The sequence below is a fragment of the Pituophis catenifer genome, unplaced genomic scaffold (genome assembly GCF_029215685.1).
Source record: "Pituophis catenifer annectens isolate HBS135680 unplaced genomic scaffold, rPitCat1.0.hap2 SCAF_4, whole genome shotgun sequence".
NCBI classification, from domain to species: domain Eukaryota; kingdom Metazoa; phylum Chordata; class Lepidosauria; order Squamata; family Colubridae; genus Pituophis; species Pituophis catenifer.
In genome coordinates this window covers 45,139,885-45,164,645 of record NW_027256884.1, presented here as the reverse complement: position 1 = coordinate 45,164,645, position 24,761 = coordinate 45,139,885, and the positions used below count along the sequence as shown (strand labels likewise).

The 24,761-nt window shown below is 36.3% G+C and overlaps 1 protein-coding gene across 2 annotated transcripts in view; it reads right to left on the bottom strand.

Annotated features, from left to right (window-relative positions):
• Positions 1-3,363: 3,363 nt before the first annotated feature.
• Positions 3,364-24,761, bottom strand: part of TBL1X (transducin beta like 1 X-linked) — a 167,757-nt gene continuing 146,359 nt past the window's right edge. For both annotated transcript variants that reach the window (XM_070943469.1, XM_070943470.1), the window contains 11 exons: positions 24,206-24,338; positions 23,822-23,963; positions 13,920-13,983; positions 13,721-13,818; positions 13,362-13,422; positions 11,787-11,908; positions 10,020-10,094; positions 9,677-9,804; positions 8,912-9,077; positions 6,085-6,186; positions 3,364-4,793 (listed from right to left, as the gene is read on the bottom strand). In XM_070943469.1, coding sequence (XP_070799570.1) covers positions 4,767-4,793; positions 6,085-6,186; positions 8,912-9,077; positions 9,677-9,804; positions 10,020-10,094; positions 11,787-11,908; positions 13,362-13,422; positions 13,721-13,818; positions 13,920-13,983; positions 23,822-23,963; positions 24,206-24,338 — 1,118 coding nt within the window. In that variant the 3' untranslated portion in view covers positions 3,364-4,766. The remainder of the gene's footprint in view (positions 4,794-6,084; positions 6,187-8,911; positions 9,078-9,676; positions 9,805-10,019; positions 10,095-11,786; positions 11,909-13,361; positions 13,423-13,720; positions 13,819-13,919; positions 13,984-23,821; positions 23,964-24,205; positions 24,339-24,761) is intronic.

The window sequence follows — 24,761 nt, the reverse complement described above, 5'->3', positions numbered from 1 at the left end:
CTAAACTCTGCATTTCAAGTATAACCCATTAATTTGTTTTATACTAAATAATGTGCACAAACATTTAAATTAAGCTATGGAGAATAGGTTGTTAGGGTTCCTATATTGAAGTGTTGATTGCTTATGATTCTTCCTTCAACTTTGGGGCAGAAAATATAGGTGATACACACTTTGAAAGTAATAACATTTTGCATTTCATAGAAACACAACATTTCTTGGATAATTATTTAAAGCATCCTGACTTTTCTCAAGCTTCTGCACAAACCTGAAACAGAGATGCCACATCTTTAAGGAATCCACTTTTAATGGACTTTTTATAGGCTGAAAAAACGATGCATCTTTTTTTCAGCCTATAAAAAGTCAGGGTGCTTCAATGAATAACAGAGATATTGCAGTAACACAAATCATTATTATTTTCCTCACTGTTAATCCCAGTGTAATCATCTTTATTTCACTGTTAATCCCAGTGTAATCATCTTTATTTTTTTCTTACTGTTAATCATCTTTATTTTTTTCACTGATAATCCCAGGCTAATCTCTAGGAACCTAATCTCTAACACAAAGACTGAAGCACTTTTTCAAATAATTTTCAAAGCATATCCAGGCCTGGAAAACCCCCCTTACTTTACTTATTTGAATGTATTGATTACAATTTGCTGTTCTTTGCTTTATTTTAATGAGGGAATAAAACACCACTACTCCAACTCCACAGAATGTTTCTTTTGGTTCAATGTGCATTCCTTCCTTCCTTTCTTTTTTCCACACTTCCTTGCTGAATAAGGTGCTTAAAAAATTCTAAACACTCCAACTAAGATCTAATAAAAATAAATAAAAAATGCCCAGAAACATAACCCTGCCACATACCAATGTTTTACTTCTTTAATTACTTGGTTTATGGGATATTCGTAAAATATCCTATTTACCTGTTATCTGGAGACTACAACTACATAGAATTTGAAGACTTAAAAAAAAAATAGTCTGTTTATATTGGCAGCTATTTCTAAGGAAATGCCACAGTAGCTTTCCTTTTATCATAAACACTGCTATTAAAAATTGTAAATTCCATTAAGGAACTTTGAATAATTCAACCCTAATTTTAATTATGCAATTCTACCGTGTTTCCCCAAAAATAAGCGCTTGGCCTTATTTTCAGGGACATCTTATTATTTTTGAGGTGCAGGAGGCAACGAGCGTGGACACCTCATGGCTGCTGCTGACACAGCCGCTCATCAGCTGTTCATCCCTGAGGCCACGCATGCGCTTCCAGCCATGCTTCCCAGGACTCTGCACCATGCCGTTGGCCCAGCCACACCGCTGCGACCGGATGTCCCATCGCCACCTGTTTTTTGCTAATTGCTTTTGCGGCAGCCATTAGCGTGACAGAAGGGGCGCAATGGCTAGGGTTACAAGAGCGGGTGTCAGGTAAGGATGTGTGGGGTGTGTGGGGCATGGCCCTCCCTCCCTTCCTCTCCTCCAGCTTCGCCGCCTCACCTCATGTTGTTGGGTGCGGCAAGCAACCAGAGAAAATGTTGGGGACTGGCTGCGCATGCATTTAAGTATTTTTGGAGAGGGCTTATTTTAGTGCATGTGCTCAAAAGCCTTATTGGGCTTATTATCCAGGGAGGTCTTATTTCCGGGGAAACAGGGTAATAAAGTAATATTTTTCCTCTTGAAAAAAAACGAATGGCAGAATTATTTTTTAGTTGCTTTGATCACAGAGTACAAGCATAGGATCTGACAACTTATGTAGAATTTGGGTATCCAGATTTAAAAAAATAAATCTGTATGTTTCTAGTCTTCAATTCTGAAAAGATGAGTAGGTTGATAGTGCCTCATAAAATGTCAGAAATATTATTGTATATATGTAATGTATACTGTACTTAAAGGATTTTAGTGACTAAAACATACAATGTTTCCATATCTAGCACAAACAAAATTATACAATTTTGCAACCTGAGACCTTAGTAATATAAAAGTCTTAAGAATTGAAGACAAAAAGAAAATGCTGATAGCATACAAGGAATAACTCACACAAAATTGTTCTAATATCAAAATATAGCAATTTATTCAAGACACTGAATATGATCTCTTGATTTTCTTCTTGGAACAAATGAATTACAACACACAAGGTGATTTGTTGAAAGAAAGTGAGCGTGGTTTTTGGGTGTGTGTAGGCCTGGAAGAGGGGATGTGTATAGAGAGAAAATGGGCAAGGGGAGGTGTTTCAACAGAATCTATGAAATGCTGAAATGAGAACCAAGCCTGGCTTCAAGTCTGACACAGACAATAAAACTTCAGAAGCCAGAATTTAGACTATCAGTGGATGGCTGAAAATATAATTTGGAAAGGAAGGAAAGAAGGAAGGAAGGAAAGAAAAAAAAAAAAAGGGGGGGGGGAAACAAGCTATAAAAATGAAAAAAAAGTGCACATCACCTGGGACAAAAATTACATAGTTTTGTTTTAAAATAAAAAATAAAAATGCAATCTCTTATATTAAGAAAAAATCTTTGTGGAATCCTAGGAATATTAGGCATTTTGATTCCCCATACAGGAACCCTGTTTACCATATTAAAGATGTAGTATCCCATTAGTTCACATGTATCTCAATTAAGTCTAAATTCAAATAGAATGTCCAGAATTTTATTCCAGAATTGGTTATGGAATAATATTTTATCATTTTAATATTACAATACAGATAGTCCTCTACTTACAACCATTCATTTAGAACCATTCAAAGTTACAACAGCACTGAAAAAAGTAACTTACAACCAGTCCTTGCACTTACAACTATCATAACATCCCTACTTTGGCAATTGGCATGTAGGGTTGCAGTGTCCTGGGGTCGTGTGATTACCATTTGCAACCTTCTCAGCTGTCTTCTGACAAGCAAAGTCAATGGGGAAAGATAGATTCATTTAATGGCCATGTGATTCATTTAACAACTGCAATTTTTCACTTAACTGTGGCAAAATATGTTATATTATTGGGTGCAACCTACTTAACAACCATCTTGCTTCACAATGGAAATTCTAGTCCCAACTGTGATTATAATTTGAGGACTATCTGTACTTTATTTGTTTATTATATTTATATGCCTCACTACCCAGTTATTGTTGATTTGAAGCCAGATTTAAACAGTAATATTATGCATGTCTATTTAGAAGTGAATTTCTTTGAGTTTAATGTACTCAAGCCTAATATCTTGGGGTGAAATACTATTTGAAAAATAAAAATGATGAAATCTGTTCTATCTATCAAACATCTCTACATAATTTGTAAATAGTATTTCATATAGAGTGAAATGTTAAGATTAATTCTTTCATAACTTCAAGTATAAGTCAAAGCTATATTTGAAAGCAGATCATGGTACACCAATGGTAATAGTTTTCTTTTAAAAAGTCATGATTTTTAAGAAAAAATTAATTCAAAGTAAGTTTTGAAGTTTATAATTCTGAAATTATGTTTTAATATTCTGTCGAGTTACAATATCTGATAAATAATTTATGCCACGGAATATTTGACTACTTGCATGATTAAAGAATCTTTTAAAAAGAAGATAGGCAAAACTGCCTTTCATGAAGATTAAAAAGATACTGCATCTTTAAATAGGGATTCATCTGAATTGTTCTTTTAAATGATGGAACATAATCCAATCCACATGTTAGATATTTTAAGTTTCTAAAATTGTCTTTTAACATAAAAATACTACGTCCTTTATTTCTTATTCCAAAAATACATGGGGTTCTTTCTTTTTTTAAAAAGTAATCTTTCTTCTGTAAAAAGCTTTTCCGGCACCTAAAGCACTTAATACACAATTTTTTGAAAGTGCCCTTCAGATTTTAAGATCTGAAGCATGGAAACATTAAAGAAGTAGCAGAATCAGAGGATAAAGAAAAGAGAAAAGATGGGGGGGGAGGGTTGAAGAGGAGAAATGGAAAACAGAAGCAGTCACTAATGAGGCCCATCTGCCCTTTGCATTAACTAGGACAAAGCAAAAAGTTGGTGAAAATAAGAAAGAAAGAAAAAAAGAAAGAGAAAGAGAGAGAGAGAAAGAAAAGAAAAAGAAAAGAAAGAAAACAAATAAACAAACAAACAAAAAGAAAGAAACAAAGACATTCAGTTTGAACCTATGCCTGTTATTGTCAAGGCTGTAACATTCCAGCTGATAAGAAAAAAATCACTGAACAAATAACAGTAGTCTAGAAAATACAAAGTGTTGGGATTACAAATTTGAGTGTATCATCAATACAAACTGGTTTTGAATGTCCTTTGGGAGAGCAATTGTAGTGTCCAAACTAGAAAGAAAAACAATGCAATACCACATGGAGGAGAACTTTTTCCCATTTTGGTTTATCAAAGCATTTTGCTTCATAGATTTTGTTTTCCTTTTAATTTTTATTGTTTTTGGCACAGCTTTTCGTCTTCTTTTTAGCAGCTGTCAAAATGAGGTCTCAGAGATCTGACCCCAGCAAACAGCAGGTTTAGCTATTGATGGCCACCTTCTTGCTTGCCTCCAAAGGCTGTAAGTTCATAGTGGAAAAATCCCCCCTCCCTAAGTGATTCCTTGTTGAAGGTGAACCTTGTTGAAGGTTGGTGGACAAAACATTGCAAGCTCCTTTTGCCTGGGAGAAATGCATTATTTGATTAGTTCTGCTTCTGTTTATTTCCCCCCGTTTTTGCCATTCCAGAGATGTTAAAAGTATGTTTGAAGAGTGCTTCTACCTCCACATTCAACGCTGGTCCATTTGCAGTTTCTTCTAAAATATTTATTTTCGCAGGTCTAGAACACACACCTGGAACACAGAAAAATTGGGCACCAAATAAACTCTTAATAACTTTTGATAATTCAACTGTATATAATTCTATCAGGATAATGAACAAGAGCACACTTGCATTTTCATAAAATGTTCACACCCACTCAGTTTTAAATCCTGAGTATTACAGATGAAAGAAAGGCAAGCTGAAGAATAAGGATTGCCTAAAATCAAATCCTTACTCAAATTTTTCAAGTGTGCAAAAACATACAATGAAAGCAAGAAATAGCTTTATTTGAACCTGGCCATTATAGGTAGTTCTCGACTTATGATTGCTACCTTAACAACTGTTCAAAATTAAAATGGCCTTGGAACAGTGCTTTATTGTCTGTAAAACACTTCCATTCATCACAAAACACATGTGCTTGCCATTTGCAATCTTCCCTGCCAGCTTCCCTAAAAAAATGTTTTCCACTTGGATGTTAGCAGTGAGAATTTTCAGCACCAGAAGTGAGAGATTCATGCATGGCCTACACTGGGCTTTCCAAGCCTTGCCCAGAGCCATGAGGCACCCACGCTTTACTTTAGGGTGCCTCCCTGTTCTGGCACTGAAAATTCTTCCTGTTAAAATCCAAGCATACTAGACCTCTAACATTTGACTGCTTAGCAACGATGGGAATTTGCTGGAATAAGTTTCCGAAGGAGCTTAATCTCCTGGCAAAGAAACAGTTTGGGGTGGGATGCTTTTTCCAAAAGTCTGGCACTGATGCTGCATTGTTCAAAGCCCCCCATATGTGCTCTAGCTTGGTCAGCAGGAAATGCATGGCAGAACAGGAGGGAACCCAAGAGGAAAAGAGTAAAAAAATATGCTCCCTCTCCCTTCCTTTTCTCTCCTCCTTCCTTATCTGGCCAAAAGAACCAACTTCCCCCTCCCTACCCAGCCAGCAACTCCTGAGAGCAAAGTTTAATGCAAACTTTTCAAAAAGCCTACACAGCCAGGACCCCTACCTCCAGGATTTAAACCTCAGGTCTTTCCCCCCTGTCTTTTCAAGGCAAAGAACTCTTGGCCATCTTTTAATTGTTGGGGGCACCTGTTCCACATTTAACTATTCTATTTAGGCTGTGATTTGTGGTTTCTTGTCAGCTTCAGAACTAGATTTTATTGCACTCTGGATTTTACTCCCAACATATCTAAATAAATTTGTCTGAATTATGCATTTTAGCAGAGAGATCACTAGTGCAGCACAAGAAGAAATACTTGCGGTGTTGAAATGCACTCATTTATGGATAACTAAAAACAAAACAAAACCCAAAACTGAAGAAACCATACCGATCCATCTGAAGCACTGGCTCCAACTTTGTCTCCTCTAGCATTCCAGCAGACTTCAAATATTCCACCGGTGCCTCTGTAGCTATGTACTAGAGTCCCACTCTATGAATAAATAGAACACCTTCATTCAGGGGACAAATCTGTACCATTTTGTTTGTAATTTCAATACTGATATCATAACACATACATTTCTATAAATAATAGTTGCATTAGTTTTGCCTATAGCTTATGGAGTAATAACTTGGATCATTTGGATATGTGTAAAGACAGATGCAAAAAACAAGTTAAGCAGTTCAGTTTTCTCCCCGTTGCTTGTCACCTTACTGTTTTCTCCCATTAATGGGCCAATCGTTTCCTTGATTTTTTCCTCATTTTTTACATAATGAAACAAACTTTTTTTGGTCATTTTTTTACTTTTGTTCCAAGCTTTAGTTCATTTTGAGCCTTAGCTTTCCTGCTTTCATATTTGCTGATATTCTGCCTTAGTTTTATGCCCCCCTTTCCACTTTTTATAGTCCTTTTTGTCTTTCAATTTATCAGAGAGTTCTTTATGCAGCCATGCTGGTTTCTTTTGAGAGCTGTTATTTTTTCTTCTTCACTGGAAATGTGCTAGACTGGGCTTTTATAATCTCACTTTTCAAAATTCCCCAAGCTTCTTGGGTTGTTTTCCCCTTGAGGATTGTCATCCATGGAATCCTTCCCAAGCTCTCTCTAAGTTTATTGAAATCACTCTAGTTTGACTTTGTTCTATTGCTTATGCTTGCATAATATTCCATTCCTCTACTCATAGTAGAATTCCCTATGCCTCCAGGCTTGAAATTTTGGGCTTGGACAATCTGGACTGCGCTGCCTGTGGTCCAATCTAAGCATAGTACACAAAATTGTCTTCTACAACATCTTGCCTTGCAATTACTTCTTCAGCTTCAACCATAATAATACATGGGCAAACAATTGATACAAACTCAAGGTAAACCACTTTAAACTCGATTGCAGAAAATACGACTTCAGCAACAGAGTGGTCAACGCCTGGAATGCTCTACCCGACTCGGTTGTTATAGCCTCAAACCCTCACAGCTTTAGTCTCAAATTGTCTACCATGGACCTCACCCCATTCTTAAGAGGTCGGTAAAGGGGATGTGCATAAGTGCACCAGCGTGCTACCATCCCTGTCTTACTGTTACATTTATCTGTATTTACTTCCTTTGTTCATGTTTATGTTCATAGCTATACTTGTTATCTTGTACATGTTTGACAAACAAACAAACAAAATAAATAAATAATGTTGAATTCCAATATTGCATGATCACTTCCTTTACAAGATTCCTATAACTTCAACACCTTCTACCATTTCACCTCTGTTAGTGAGAATTAAGTCCAATATGGCTGACTTCTTAGTTTCCTTCTCTACTTTTTGGGAGACAAAGTTGTCTGCTAGGTTTGTCAGGAAACTGTTTGATCTTCCACTTGGTGTAAAGTTTGTTTGTTTCCCAGTTGATGTCAGGATAATTTAAGTTCCCCATTACTATTGTGATGTACTTCCTACATACCTTAATTAACTGACTAGCAAAATCATCTATTTCATCTATTTGGTTGGGTGGCCTATAGTATACATCTATGGCAATGTCATTCCCCCCCTTTTATATTAACCCAAATGCATTCAAGACGGTTTTCATCATTATCTTGATAACACGATATTTGTTAACTATTAACTTACTATACAAAGTACTTGGCCTTTAACTAGGGGTACGTATTGGGTGAGTAAAAAGTAAGGAGTCTACATAAAATTGAAAACTGAATTAAAAAAATAACTAAGAATGAAACTGCTCTTAAAATGTAATTTTGCCTCTAATTTATAAGAATGTGACCCTATAGCAAGAGAGCCAAACTACAATAACTGAAATAACAGTTTCAGTCAGTATAAAAATGTTGAGGCTTGCCAAAAATTTAGCAACATTGAGAGAGTCACTCCTATAACACAATACATTGGTATTTTGAGCAATATTTCTGGACTGATATAATTTCTTAATTAAGTTCATTTATCTTGAGTGCAGACTGCTATTCCTAGGAAGGAATACAGCTAATCTCATTAGCCTCAAGGTTGCCTTTGAGAATTTGACTGAGAATCAACATAAAAACAGACCTTCTAACAGATAAAAAATGCAACGATATTAAATTAGGTTAGTTTTAGGACTAAATTCAAAACCTGAAGTCTACCATGGTGAAAAACATGCACATTAAACATGAACATTTAAGTGTCTCCATTAAACTTGCTTTAAATTTATTTTCAAACAATCAGACTTGCTACATGCTTCTGGACTATAAACAGGACATTCTGTTGTTATTTATTATACAGTCTGAATCTAATGGCAGTTGGAGTCTAAAGTATCTGGAAAGTACTAGGTTATCTACTTCTAATTAAGCCATTGAAAGAACACTGTTGATAACCTCTTTCAATTAATGAAAAGATAAAGCTGAGGGAAAGGACTTATTAAGTTTTTAAGGAGTATGATTTAATCAAATTTTATATAGCTTTATTGCTGAAAATCATTTTAAAAAAGGAATCCTGGTCATACATTTTACTATTCAACAAAAGTTAAGATATGGCTACAATGTATTATATACACACCTGCTCCTAGACACAAAACTACTAGTGACAGGAATATCCTTTTGTTAAGTCTATTAGATTCATAGGCCTCTGCCACATTTATTTAAATATATGTATCAAAAATATTTATATTATGTAGTAAAAACAAGTTACAAACACATTTACTACAATTTAAAGAGCAGGATTAATTTATTTTAGTGTCATGATATAAAATTACCATACCTGGGTATTCCATATATGAACACATTTGTCGAAGGATCCACTTGCTAAATATTTTCCATCAGGACTAAAAGCTACACTGTAGACAGGTTCTTGATGTTTTGTTAACGTGTGAGTGCAGATACCTCTTTCTACATCCCACAACCGAACAGTAGAATCAAATGAAGCACTGAAGCAAAGAGATAAAAACATTTTTTTCATTGAGGATATTGCTCATGTAAGTGGTTAAAACATTACTATCAAAGTGAAAACAATCTATTGATCTTATGCAATGTTCTCTGCCTTCCTATGCAAATACGTGCTTGGGCATATCTCCCCATTCCAGTGCTGATACTGAGATTTCCCAATGTAACAAGTTCCTTGAATGACTGTGTCAGAGCCACAGCCCCATACTAGCTCAGTAGTCATAAATAACCCTAAATAGCATGTAGGTGGGCCATGAAGCTTAACAGATTTAAATAAGTAGGCTTGGAGGAAAAGGACGAAGTAGGAACTGCAGTATAGGAATTACACAGGTTGTTAGAGATTTTTGCTCAGCACAAAAATGTAGTTCAACCTGTTCTTCCTCTGCCAGTGCTGACAATGCAAGGAAACTTTTTCAAGTCATGCTTATGCTTCTAATATTCTATGAAGAATATCAGTAACTTTGTAAATATGTAAACAGTTAAATATAACTGAGAATGCAGGATGCTAAGGGACTGGGAAAAGAAGCTGTGTTTCAAGTGCTTTGGTATAAGAATAGAAGACATTGCATTCTTTTGCTTTTACCTTGCCAACATAATGTTGCAGTTTGGATTGCTGGTACCTGGTCCTGTTGGACTCCATTTGATAGTATAAATCTCTTTGTTATGTGCTTGAAGGTCATGTACACAAGTGTCTTGCTTCATACTCCAAATCTATATAAAGAATCAATTGAATGAAGATGAATAAAATCTGCATTTAGAAATATTTTGTCCATCTATGATGCAGGTCACTATGCAAAAACCATGCAAAAAAGACTAGTAATTTCTGTTTTCAGATGATTGCAAATCCTTCAAAAACTTTACAAATAATATTTTATAAACTTTAATTCAAGTTCTTGAAAATACTATGCTTGGACCTGAGATCATACCTTTAACGTCATATCATCTGAGCAGGATGCTAGAAGCATACCAGAGGGATCCCATTTAATTGCATTGACCTCATTCTGAAAGAAAGGATTTATTTTAAAATTAGTGTATATACTCTGTAAACAGTGTTGTACTTTTTAGAAACAAGCAAGCTGCTTAAGCTGAATTTATTGTCACATCAAGTTTTTCAGAAGTTTTTTAAACAGGGAAATAGATTGAATGTTATTGAACCATTTTTCAAGCAAAGGTTTATTAAGATATTTTGCATTGGAAGATAATGATTAATTTTGCTGTTATAAGCAGATAAACAATGCATTTCTTGTTTTGCAACTTTTTACTCCTTCTGTTAAACATAATAAGCCTAAATTTGGAGAGAATTCAATCTGTTGCTTGGCTATTGTTATCATTCTGTCCAAGACATCCCTTTAAACTGTCAAGATTTTATACATTCTCACTATAGAGGGAAGCAAGTTCCCTTTTTTATTATAATCACTCCAGAGTTCATAATTTTGTGTCAGGTTAAATCAGGGGTGAAATCCAGCAGGTTCTGAAAGGTTCTAGAGAACCAGTAGCGGAAATTTTTAGCAGTTTGGAGAACCGGTAGCGGAAATTTTGAGTAGTTCGGAGAACCAGCAAATACCATCTCTGGCTGGCCCCACAGTAGGGTGAGAATGGAGATTTTGTAATATCCTTCCCCCAGGAGTGGAGAGGGAATGGGGATTTTGCAATATCCTTCCCCTGGAGTGGGATGGGAATGGAGATTTTGCAGTATCCTTCCCCTGCCACACCCACCAAGCCACATCACGCCCACCAAGCCATGTCCACAAAACCGGTAGTAAAAAAATTGGATTTCACCACTGGGTTAAATGTCAATGAATTAACATCTTAAAAGGCATTATTATTATTACCACATCATTTCATGGATATTTTGTCTGTTTTATAAATAAATCACCATCAGGGATGCATGGAAAATTAGAAATTGGAATTAGAAGTTGCCTCATGTAAAAATGCAGTTATATCTGCAGTTGTGTGTAGTGTAATATAGAGAGACAACCATACAACCATAATAAGCCTAAATATTTTTAAAAACTCAAAATTATAAATTTAATTTATATTACGCTATAAATTACAATGTAAAATTATAATTTTTCTGGATTTGTTATTTAATTGATAAATTATCTTGCATTCTCCCAATATTACAATTAGCTACCTTTTTTACAGTAGCTACCTATCTCTTCACAGTTTAAAAAAATATCTCTGGCTTTTAAATCATCTCTGGGGAAAAGTGTTGCATACTAATTCAGACCACTGGTTCACTACCATGAATTCTATTTAATGTTCTAATAAAAATAGCATTTCTATTTTTTTAAAGCAAAGCTATAAAAACAAATAAAAAATTATTTCACTACATTCTTATTAACATCAATGAATTTACTGCCAAGAGTACTTTCTTTTCTTTCTAATTTTGAAGTATAGATACTACCTAGAAAGAAGACAAAATAAGCTGTGGTAATAATAGAACTTTCCTTCTTGGTTTCCTGTTATTAGACATGACCACTTTGCCAGCTAATTTCTGAATGAGGACGCTCTCATCCAAGAGTAACATGCTTACTATTTTGCATGAACACATAAATATATATTCTCAAAATTCAATATATGCCTGCCAGCTAAATGAATTAGACAGCTATTGATTTAAGAATATAGTATTCCTGAAATATTGATAAAGTCTGTTTTAATTGCAGTGTGTTAAGATTATTGCCTAATTTTACCGTGTGGCCTTGAAAGGTTTTGACTGGACGATCACAGCCAAGTCTGCATACATGTATGCACATATCAGTGCTGCACGATGCAAAGGTAGTATTGTTCTGCCAATCTACATCCAGGGCTGGGGCTGTGAAAGGAGGACAGAAAGGGACCATTAGGAAATTTGGCCAGGAAGCAAATTACCTTTGTAACTGTTAATTTAATTTAATTTAATTACATGTAGCATCCTAACACTATACTATTTTTCTGATAGTATGACCAACATTTATTCTATTTACAATAGAATAAAACCATTATATACCAGCTTTGATGCCACAGCATGCAGTGGGTCTAATTTCCACTCTAATGACATTATCATACAAATAACATATCGTGTTTCCCAGAAAATAAGACCCTGTCTTACATTTTTTTTGAACCCTAAAATAAGCGCTTGGCCTTATTGCCATGCACTCAAAAGCCCGATTGGGCTTATTATCAGGGGATGTCTTATTTTGGGGGAAAGTACATTAAAGTGTTTTATGACAGTTTTGCTGAAAATCAGCATTTACTTCTGGTTTTCAGCAAAACCAACTGCTAGTGAACATTTAACAACTGCAGTGTTCACTTAGTGATTGTGATGTTCATTGACAACCATTGCAAAAATATGTAAAATCGGGTCAGTCATGTGGGTGACCCAATTTATGACCATCACAGTCATAGTTAAGGACTACCTATAGAAAAAAACTCCAAACAAATCTAAAAACACAGCACACTTTCTGAAACCTGTAAAACACTTATCAAAATAAATTAGATAATAATGTAGTTTTTACATACACGCCAGAATAAAGCTTTTGGAAAACCAGAGGATAGACTTTTAGAACACTATCAGTCTGAACCAGTAGTGGATTTCAATTTAGTTTGCTACTGGTTTGCTCATGCTTGCGTGCTTGCTCATGCTTCTGCGCATGCGCAGAAGCGTCCGGGTGGGTGGGTGGATGGAGCCTCCTGTCGCCACTGCTACCGGTTCGCCCGATCTGGGGCGAACCGTTAGCAACCCACTATTGGTCTGAACTAAAACGTGTGACCCAGACTCTATACCAAAATAATACAAGATGAAATCTTGACATAAAACGGACTTTGCATTTTAAATTTCTGTGGCACCAAATATTCAATGCAATTTGTATTGCTTGAATAATATAAGATGAAAATGGAATAATTTATGCAATTTACATGATGTTATTGTTTGATACCATTTATGTAAATTTATGTCATTGGTAAAATGATAAGTATGTGATTGGGCTAAATCACTACAAAGATACCATCTCTTATGTAAAAGATAACTGAGAATAATGAATATTTCTCAGTGATTTGGTCTATCAATACTTTATGATATGGCAATATCCAAATTTTTACTCTCAAATTTGTCTAACAAAAATGATTTCACTTCTGTTCTTCTCATCAGACAAATATAATCAAGCAAACTAGGATGCAATAGCCTAAATCTGTTTAATAGTCACTTGTGACACATAATTATGACAGAATAAACTTCTTTGCCATTTGTTAAATATAGCAAGCATAAATAACAGTTGAACTTTAATTACCTGAGTGGAAAGGAAACTGTTGTTTAGCTTCACCTGTATGAGCATCCCAAATTATTGTTGTCTAGGTAGAGAAGGAAGAGCAAATGGAAGAAAAAAACCAGATGTCAAACAGCATTATCAGTTGTAAAATCAAAACAATCCACACAAAATAGATAACATGGGGCATTCAATAGATAACAAATGTGGCCATTTATAAACTGGACAAGAATTGATTATAATAGTATTGTGCATATAGAGAAATGAAGATGGCACCACCACCTGGTAAATACAGAAATAGCAGCTGTTTGAAGAATTGAAACAGAAGATTAAAAAGATAATTAGATAATTGATACTTGCAAATGATAAAATCCAACACTTACTTTATCAACGCCAGCGCTTAAAATGTAATTTCCCTTTTTGTTCCATTTCAGAGCAAAGATGGGCCCTTTATGTTGCCCTAAGGTGCTTGCAAGATTTCCTGTGATGAATTAAAAAATAAATAATTTGATCACTGAAACAAATTTAGGCTAACAAAAAAAATATCTAATGATTTGAAAAAAAATATTTCTTCAGTCTTACCATCTTCCGTCCATATTCTTGCAAAGCCATCATATGATCCCGTAGCCAAGAGTGTTCCATCACTCTGTAAAATATGAAAAAAGGAAAGGATTTTTTATATGAGGCCGAAATCAGTTATGGTTCAATAATTCAATTATGATTTTCTAGTATTAAAAATCAAAATACTTTCATGATAAAGAGTAAATATCAATACCAGTTTATATAAAAAATTAATGGCTAGTTTGACAACTAGAGACAAGCCTCTCAATGCAGTATGTTGTTCTCAGAATAGGATAAAGAGCCCTATTGGCACAGTGGTTAGAACGCAGTATTGCACTATTGCAGGCAAACTCTGCCCTGAATCCTGATAGGGTTCAAGGTTGATTCAGCCTTCCATCCTTCCAGGGTTGGTAAAATGAGAGCAGTATGCTGACATTGGAAACCACCCAGAGAGTGCTGAAAAGTATATAAGTCTATATGCTATGCTATTGTTAGTGTTATCACAATAATTTAGCTAATATATAAGTATTTTAATGAGACATTTTAGCTAATCTGAAAGGATTTTATTTTAAAAATTTATCTCAACATATTCAGGTTTTTCCTCCCTCTTTCTCCCAATAACATATTCCGAATAAGAGCTTCATGAATTCACTTTCCTCAACAAAAGTTGCTGGGTAAAAATGCATACAACTACAGGTAATATGATAATGTACTAAGTAAAAACCAATAATCTGGGAAAAAAATCATTTCTACAAATACCCCCCCCATTCATTTGACAAAATTTATTTATTTATTTATTTATTAATGATATTTATATACCGCCCTTCTCCCGAAGGACTCAGGGCGGTGAACAGCCAAGATCAAATACATAAATATAAAAGTTAAAACAATTTGAAACCAGATTAAATACTTTGGCCCACAATTGAAAACATCCCATTAAAATCCAATTTAAAATTTAAAACTGTTAAAATTAGGCTAGCCCGGTTTGCTGGAATAACAAAGTCTTCAGGGCACAGCAGAAGGTGCGCAAGTACAGGATCCTCCGTACCTCTGTGGGTAGCTCGTTCCAGAGGGCAGGAGCCCCCACTGAGAAGGCTCTCCCCCGGGGGGGTCACCAGTCGACATTGTCTGACTGACGGCACCCCAAGGAGCCCCGCCCTGTGGGAGCATACTGGCCGGTGGGAGGCTGTCGGTAGCAGAAGGCGGTCCCGTAAGTACCCAGGTCCTAAGGCATGGAGCGCTTTAAAGATGTTAATCAACACCTTGAATCACACCCGGAAGACCACTGGGAGCCAATGCAGCTTGCGCAGGAGAGGTGTTACATGGGAGCTCCCCGCCGCTCCTATAATCACCCACGCGGCTGCATTTTGGACCAGCTGGAGCCTCCGGATGCTCTTCAAGGGGAGCCCCATGTAGAGAGCATTGAAGTAGTCCAGTCGGGAAGTGATGAGGGCATGAGTGACCATGCGCAGGGAGTCCCGATCCAGAAAGGGATGCAACTGGCGGATCAGGCGAACCTGATAAAAAGCCCCCCTGGCCACGACCGTCATATGCTCTTCTAAAGACAGCTGCGCGTCCAGGAGGACACCCAAGTTGCGAACCCTCTCCATGGGGGCCAATGACTTGCCTCCAATAGCCAGCGATGGCACCAGCTGGCTATATCGGGATGCCGGGAGCCACAGCCACTCAGTCTTGGAGGGGTTGAGTCGGAGTCTGTTTCTCCCCATCCAGACCCGCACGGCCTCCAGGCATCAGGACATCACTTCAAGGGCATCATTGGGGTGGTCTGGAGTTGAGATGTACAGCTGAGTGCCATCAGTGTACTGATGGAACTGCACCCCAATACCACGGATGATCTCACCCAGTGGCTTCACATAAATGTTGAACAGAAGGGGCGAGAGGACCGACTCCTGCGGCACCCCACACATAAGGCAACTTAAGGACGACCTCTGCCCCCCTGCCAACACAAACTGCGACTGGTCAGAGAGAAAGGAGGAGAACCACCGTAATACGGTGCCCCCAACCCCCAGCCCCTCCAGCCGGCGCAGCATGATACCATGGTCGATGGTATCAAAAGCCGCTGAGAGATCTAATAGGACCAGGACAGAGGAACAATCCCTGTCCCGAGCCCTCCAGAGATCATCAACCAATGTGACCAATACGGTTTCTGTGCTGTACCCAGGCCTGAAACCGGACTGGAACGGGTCTAGATAGACAGCATAATCCAGGTGCTGGGGAAGCTGTCGTGCAACTCTCAACAACCTTCAGCACAAAGCGAAAGTTGGAGACTGGACGGTAATTTGCCAAAACAGCCGGATCCAGAGAAGGCTTTTTTTTTTATTTAAAAAGTTTTACAAATACATTTTCCCCCCGGTTTCCCCCCCCAAACCCTCCCTAGCCCTCCCCTCCCCCCAGGACTTCCTCAAGATGAAATCCAAATCAAAATCACATTTTATAATACTATAACCCCTAACTATTCCACCCCGTGTACTATTCATTTCTTCGTAAATAACATTCAATTATTCTATCCCTATATAATACATTCAACTAAATGCTATCTGATATTTCCTAGTTTGATATTTATTCTGTATATAATCTATCCACTTCTTCCACTCCCATGCATAAAACTCTTGAGTCCGATCTTTTAGATATGCTGATATTTTCGCCATCTCTGCAAAACTGGCCATCTTCAAAGTCCATTCTTGAATTGTAGGCATAACATCCCTTTTCCAATATTGACCAATCAGTAACCTAGCTGCTGTCACCATATATAATATCAGTTTTGTTTCACCCACTGTAAAGCTGTTAACTATACCCAATAAAAACAATTGAGGAGAAAATTGATTTTTTTTCTTCAAAACATTTTGCATAACCCACCAAATTTTTATCCAAAAAGCCTTCACTTTCTTGGAAGTCCACCAAATATGATAATATGTAGCATCTAAACAATCACATCTCCAATATTTTGGTTGGACATTAGGATACATGCATGACAGTTTCTTAGGATCTAAATGCCACCTATAAAACATTTTATAAAAATTTTCCCTCAAATTCTGCGACTGTGTAAATTTGACATTCTGGACCCATATTTTTTCCCATGTTTCCAACATCACTGGTTCTGCAAAATTTTGCGCCCACTTTATCATGCAATCTTTAACCAATTCATTTTCCGAATCTCTTTCTAACAAAACATTATAAACCCTCTTAATATGCATTGGGCCTTTCTCTTTTATATGTCTAACAAATTGCATCATTATACCAGTTTTTTGATCTTCTTTCCATCTCAGTTGAAGTTGATTATACTGTAACCAAGTTAGATTAATCCCTTCTTCCAACAGTATTTCTAATGTCTTTAGTTGCCATCTGCCCCCATCCATAAAAAAAACTTCTTTGTATAACCCCCCCCCGAGTGACATTATATTTGTATTCCGCATAATATGACCAAGATCCAACCATAACGGTATTTTGTAATCCCATTTGAGTCGGTGCTTCTTCCAGACTCTCATCAAAGAGTTCCTAAGTATGTAGCTTTTGAATAATTTATCCACTTTGTTCTCATAGAATAAATATGCATGCCAACCAAATTCAAGATCATGACTTTCTATATTCAATATTCCAGTCTTTATCCTTCCAAACCAATCACTTGCTTGCGTCAAGGCTGCTGCTTCATAATACAATTGTAGGTTTGGAAGTTTAAGGCCACCCCTTTCTGGAACATCTTGCATAATTTTCAATTTAACTCTCGGCTTTTTCTCATTCCAGACAAACTTATTCACTCCTCTTCGCCATTCTGTCAGTTGTTTATCACTTTTAAGCACCGGAATCATTTGAAACAAAAAAAGAAATCTAGGTAGAACGTTCATCTTAACTGCTGCTATTCTTCCAAGTAAAGACAGCTGCAGTTTTTTTCCAAGTTTCCATATCCTTTTGTACCTCTCCCCACAACACCTCATAATTATTTTGGAACAATTTTATATTTGAATCTGCAACTTGAACTCCTAGATATTTAACCTTTGATACTGCCCTTCTTTCAAGTTTCTGTTTTCGATCTTGTGTCATATTTTTAACTATCATCTTAGTTTTTTTCTGGTTCAGTCTAAATCCTGATACCATACCATATTCTTCTATAATGTCTTTCATCTGGATTATTGATTCCATCGGCTGTGTTAGGGAAACAACCAGATCATCTGCAAATGCCCTTGTCCTATAATCCTCTTGCCTTATCACTATTCCCTTCAAAGTACTCGAGTCCCGTATTGTATTCAACAAGACTTCTAATGTTAAAATAAACAACAATGGGGATAGCGGACAACCTTGTCTTGTTCCTTTTTCAATACTAAAATTCGTAGTTAAACTTCCATTAATAATAATTTGTGCCGTTTGTTCTTGATAAATTGCTGAAACCGCCTGTATAAATTGGTCCCCAAAGTCCATCTTTTTTAAAGTCTTTAATAGAAAATTCCAACCCACTCTATCAAAGGCCTTCTCCGCATCCAAAAACACCAGCACTGCAGAGATCTGTTTATTCTTCTCAAGATATTCCAATAAGTCTATTATTTGCCTTACATTATCCTTCATGTATCTGCCTTCTATAAATCCTGCTTGATCATGATGAATCACCTCTTGAATAACTGGCATTAACCTGTTGGCTAATACTTTTGCAAAAATTTTGTAGTCATTATTCAGAAGAGATATTGGTCTAAAATTCTCAGGTTTTTTAGGACCTGCTTGCTCTTTTGGTATCAATGAAATATAAGCTGCTTTCCATGAAGGAGGTATTTTACCCCCTTGTTGTATACTACAAAATAAATCTTTGAGATGTTCAATCATTTCTGCTTGTAAAGTTTTATAATACACCGCAGTTAAACCATCTGTCCCTGGTGCTTTAGCTGTTTTCAATTGTTTAATTGCGGCAGTAATCTCCTCCACTGTTATAGGTTGACTCATTCTTTCCTTTTGATCACTAGAAATTTTCATAACTCGTCTTTCTTCTAAATATTTGTCTATAAATCCAGTCTTTATATCATCTTTAGCATATAATTTGATATAATAATCTAAGAAAGCTTCTTTAATTAGTTTTTGTTGAAAAATTTCCTTCCCTCCACTCTCAATGCTGCCAATAACCCGTGTGCTCTGTTGCTTCCTCAATGTGTAAGCCAGCCATCTGCCCGGTTTATTAGCATTGCAAAATGTATTATGTTTCACAAATTGTAAATTAATTGCTGTTTGTTCCGCCATAAGCATATGAAATTGATCTTTCAAAAGTTTTACAGCTCCTCGTATTCTTTCATCTGTTGGATTTTTTATAAGTAACTGTTCTTTTTTCTTTATCTCTGCTTCCATTTCAAGTCTTTTCTTTTGTTGGTTTAATTTATGTTTAGAATTCATATAAATGAGTACCCCTCTCATATATGCCTTACTCGCATCCCACACAATTTCAATAGGGGTACCCTTATTCAAATTCATTTCAAAAAATTCTTTCATTTGCTTTTTGAGTTCATTTACATTCTTTTCATATCTAAACAAGTTTTCATTTACTCTCCATGATCTTCTCTCAATCTTTCCCATTTCAATTTCTATCCATACCGGGCTATGGTCAGTTAAAGTCCTTGGAAAAATCTTTGTTTTTTTTTGTTTTTACAAGTAAATCAGATGATAATAAAATAAAATCAATCCTAGAGAAGGATCTGTGCCTGTCTGAAAAGAAAGTAAAGTCCAAATCTTTTGGATTATGTATTCTCCAAATATCTTTTAGTTCCAAATCTTCTTTCATATCAAAAAAAGTCTGTGGTAGTCTAATCCTTGACTTTGCCAAACTCTTTTTATCTATTTTGGGATCAATTACTCCATTCCAATCTCCCATAATTAAAATAGATCTGTAATCCCATTGCAATGTTTTAGAATACAATGTTTTATAAAATTTTTCTTGTTGATTAGGAGCATAAATTCCAATCACCAAAATTGGACCATTTTCTGTATAAAGTTCAATTGCTATAAACCTCCCACAGTCATCTGCTTCTATAATTTTAGCTGACAATCTTTTATTTATATAAATCACTACGCCGTTCTTTTTTTCCAAATTCGAAGCTATAAATTGTGTTCCTAATCTAGAGTTTATTAAGTATTTTTGATCTTGTATTCGAATATGAGTTTCTTGTAAGCAAATAATATCATTGTTAAATTGTCTCAAATAATTAAATAATTTCTTCCTTTTCTGTGGTGAGTTTAATCCATTCACATTCCAAGATAAAAACTTAATTGTCATCTGGAGCCTCTTGAAGCGATAAGAACATTTGCTGAAGGCTTTCTCCCAAGTTGATAGTCTTCGGCTTAGCTCCTCCCATGGCTTCACATGCTTGTATATTACCCTTAACTCCCTTCTTGTCTTGCTGTGGCTTGGACCTTTCCTGTTGTTGTTTTTCTTTGATTTGCTTATAAGCTGCTCGAGTTATACGCTGATCTTTAGCTTCACACATCCGAGCTAGCTCCAAAGCCACTTCTCTTGTATTTTTAGGTGATCCAATTACAGTTTCCAGAGGGAGATCTAACAGAGGCTCATCCAGAAATCCCCCTGTAGCTCCCTGCATTTCCATTGCCTCCCGCTCCATCTGTTTACACTGTTCTTCAGTCTCTTGTTCAAACTGCTTCTCCTTATCACTCTCCTTTATCTCCAACAGTGAAGATGTACGTGGGGATGTTGAACCTGTTTTAAAAACTGTAGAATAAAATTCTTCCGCTTTCTCAACAGTATTTAATCGATATCTTTCTCCTTGAAACCTCAATATTATGCCAGTTGGAGCATCCCACCTGAATGGAATTTGCTGTTTCTTTAGTTCAGTCACTAAAAATCCAAAGTCCTTTCTGTCTTTTAACATCTTAGGCGGCAGCTCTTTATAAACTCCAATTTCCCTTCCATCCACCTGCACAATGGAGACAAAGGACCTTTGCAGAATATCATTTCTTATTCTTCTATCTGTAAAATATATCACCACATCTCTAGGCAATTGTCTTTGTTTAGCCACCCAAGAATTCACTCTGTAAACTTTATCCATCTTGCAAAAAATCTCTTCAGGGCTAATCTTTAACATCACAGCTAAAGCATCAGCAGAGATCCTTCTCAGGTCTTCTCTGGTATTCTCTTTTATACCTCTAAGTCTTATAGCAAATTCCATAGACCTGAATTGCATCATTGTCATCTCATTTTCAATCCTTTGCATTTTATTGTCAACATTAAAGATTTTATGGTCAGCCTCCTTCATTTTAACATCTACTTCTAGTCTAAATTCCTCCACTTTTTTATCAGTTTGCAGAACTGCATCTGACAGACCAGTCACCACTGTCATTAACTTTTTGGTCACTTTATCATATTTTTCTTGAACCACCTCTTTGATTTCTTTAATCTCCTGCTTAATTTCCTGTTGAGATTTTTTAAACTTCTCATCCATGTTTTCATCTTGCCTCATCAAAGCCTGAGCAATAAATTCTTTTAAGTTTTCAAGACCAATCTCCTTTTTCTGGCTCTGCTGGCTAGGAGGCTATTGTTGCGGTTTATGCATGGGGGATCCCCCCCCCTGCCGCCTTCGCTTCTTGCTTGGTCTGTTTTGAGGCCATTCTGCCACGTAATCTAACTTTTTCAAAGAAGGAAGTCTTTTTTCCCTTTCTTCCTCCACAAAGTCCTCTAAAAAATTCCCCCAGGTTTTATCAAATTAAAAATAAAATTAAGTCAGAATCAGGCTTACTTTAAAAGGATTTCCCTTTCTCTTCGCTTGTTGCAAGCAATGTTACTTTGTAGCATATTGAAATGACTATGCAAATCCACTTTCGCTTTCAGCTTTCCCTAGCGCTGAAGCCGGGCGCCATTTTCAAGAGACTTTCAATCTTTCACTTAAATTTAAACACAGGGCTAGCACAAATACTTGCTGTTATGAAGTTCAAGTCCCGATTTCACCCTGTTCGTTTAGAGAATTCTCTTTGTTTTCGCTAGTAAGGTTGGTCACGCCGTCTAGTTCTACGAAGTGTAGAATTGTCCCCGAGGTCCGGAGCCTCGGCGAGCTGGATAGGGAGTCTCGCCTGTTTCCTCCCCAGAAGCAGAAAAAAGCAATCTGGGGGCTTCACAGGGGCTCTACCTGTTCTCGCTGGCTCTCCTCACGATTCCTTTGAAATTCGGAGTTTTCCAAGCTGCTTCTCCTTTCTCGAAGCGGCTCTTTACAGGCGACGGGACTGGCGGTCTGAAAAAAGACCATCTGGCGACAACGGGGACCAAACTGGAAGTCCCAGAGAAGGCTTCTTGAGGAGGGGCCTCACCACCGCCTCTTTCAAGGCAGAAGGCAAGAAACCTTCACTCAACAAAGCATTAATGATCCTCTGGAGCCAGCCTCGTGTAACCTCCCAGGAAGGCAGCACCAACCAGGAGGGACACGGGTCCAATAAACATGTGGCCGCGCTAAGCCTCCCCAGAATCCTGTCCATGTCCTTGTGAGCCACAGGGTCAAACTCCTCTCAGATAATATTCTCAAGAGCCGCCTATTAATGCTATTGCCCTGAAAATCTCTGAATACTGGTACACTGCCTATAAATATTAAGAGGACAACTGCTTAATTTTCTGCAAGAGCATAAAAACTATGCTCTGATATTTCATACTTATTAGATATGCTTTTTTTTTTTTGGTATGGTAGTAAAACATAAGCTTTAATACAGTGATACCTCAGTACCCATCCTTAATTGGTTCAGGGAGGCATAATAAGTACCAAAAACAATGAGTACCAAACATATTTTTTCCCATAAGGAATAATGTTGTGAGTCACAAGGCAGCTGACACCAACAAATTCTAGCTTGTGAGTTGTGTACCAAACAAAATAATGAGCACTGGGACAAAAATTTCACATCAAAATGTGTTGAGTACCAAATTTGATGAGTTTCAAAGCAGGTGAGTAGCAAGGTACCACTGTACATGATAATAACTGAATCTATACTTTTTATTTTTATAGATTAATAGGAGTTATAAATTTTTTATAGATTAATAGAAGTTTCACAAATTTTATGAATGTAATGTACATAATCTTAGGTAATATTTTATTTACTTTAATAGCGTTCATATGGATGTTTCATTATAGTTTGATATATTTTATTTTTCCATTTGTTACTCATTGACCAAAATGAAAGTATCTCTTTTTTAAATATATTTTCCGATTCCTTTTCTAAACTACAAATTCCAATCTTTGTAACTTTGAAAAATACAAAACTAAAGGATAGATTCTCTCTGGATCATTAGAAATATTATTTTATTTAAATATTACATATGTATTTTTTATTTTGAATATATAAACAAATAGTTCCCATCTACAATATTCTCAAAATAAACTGTTACTGCAAAAAATATTGTGACATTTTCAGTTTGTTCCATAAGCACATTAGTACGATTCTGGATGTAAGGAGACTATTAGCATACATTTAAAATAACTGATAATACTAGTTGGAGCTGCTGAACTATTATCCAAAACGTCTAGAAGGCATCAAATTGCTTACACCTAAATTATTATTATACCTGCAAGGAAAAATTGGAAGAAATATTTATATTTATACTGTATCTATAACTTCCTAAGTGCAGGTTCTACTTTTTCTTTTCAGATCAACTGAGTGTTGATCCTTTGCTAGCAACATGAATTGACCGATTGGCTTGTAACCTGAGCATTATGTTGTGGGTTGAGAGACTGACCCAAAGTCACTCTGCCAGCTTTCATACTAGAACTCATGGTATTCTGGTTTCTAGTCTGGTGCCTTAATCACTACAGTAAGCTGGCTCTCATTCGTTCATTCATTCAATTCATTCATTCATTCACCAACCAACTTGCGCTCACCCACACCCAATTATATTTTATACACAAGCTGTATTCTATAGACAAGAGTTTTATTTGTCAACTTACATTCCAGTCTAGTGATGTTACATCTTTATTGCTGGGAACATCATGCCCTCCTTCTCTTATACAGTGCCTCAAAACTAGTTGTGTGGAACTACCATTGCTGTTTTCATTAAGATTCCATATTCTGGCAGTGGAATCACCAGATCTAAAAAGAATGAATACACATATTACTCACAAAAAAAAGCTTGGGGTTCTGTTGGCTCAAAATTGTTTTGAAACAATATTATTATATATTAGTTGGAAATCAATTTCTTATGTGCACATGTCTTCCTTCCAAGAACGAAGATTATCTGCCAAATTCTATTTACTGTTGTTGCTAGAATTGATACTGCTGGGCAAGAATGAAAAATATTAAAAAGTTCACATTTGTTTTAATCCATAATTTACCCTGATGCTAGTAGATCACTGACAGGATTCCAGGCACAGATGAACACCTCTGATTCATGACCCCGAAGAACTGTTGCTTTATTAGAAGGAATTTCAACATCCCCATCGATTTCCATTGGTTTTGAGTGATTATCTGCAAAACATACATAAATCTATGTAAACTAATTCAAGGCATAGTGAAAACAGAAACAATGAAAATAAAACAATAGTAACAAAACTAATAGGAAAATTTAATTAAGCATAAATATTGATTGGAAATGTTAATTTTTTCCCAAGAGGAGACCATTATTGACTGATATCAAGGCAGCTCAAGCCTGCTTTCTATTCCCAGCACATGAGGACTAATGAGAACTTACAGTGCTTAAACATGTCAATACAATTTAGAATTTCAGAATGCTTATTTGGTAATCACCTTGTAGTAACCTGAACACAAAAGACAAAAGCGAAAAGACATCAACTAATAGGTAAGGCTAAAATGAGGGCAATGTGTCTGTGGCTTTCGGTCAAAGATATCTATATATATATCTGTCATTGCCACATAAATTTGCATTTAATG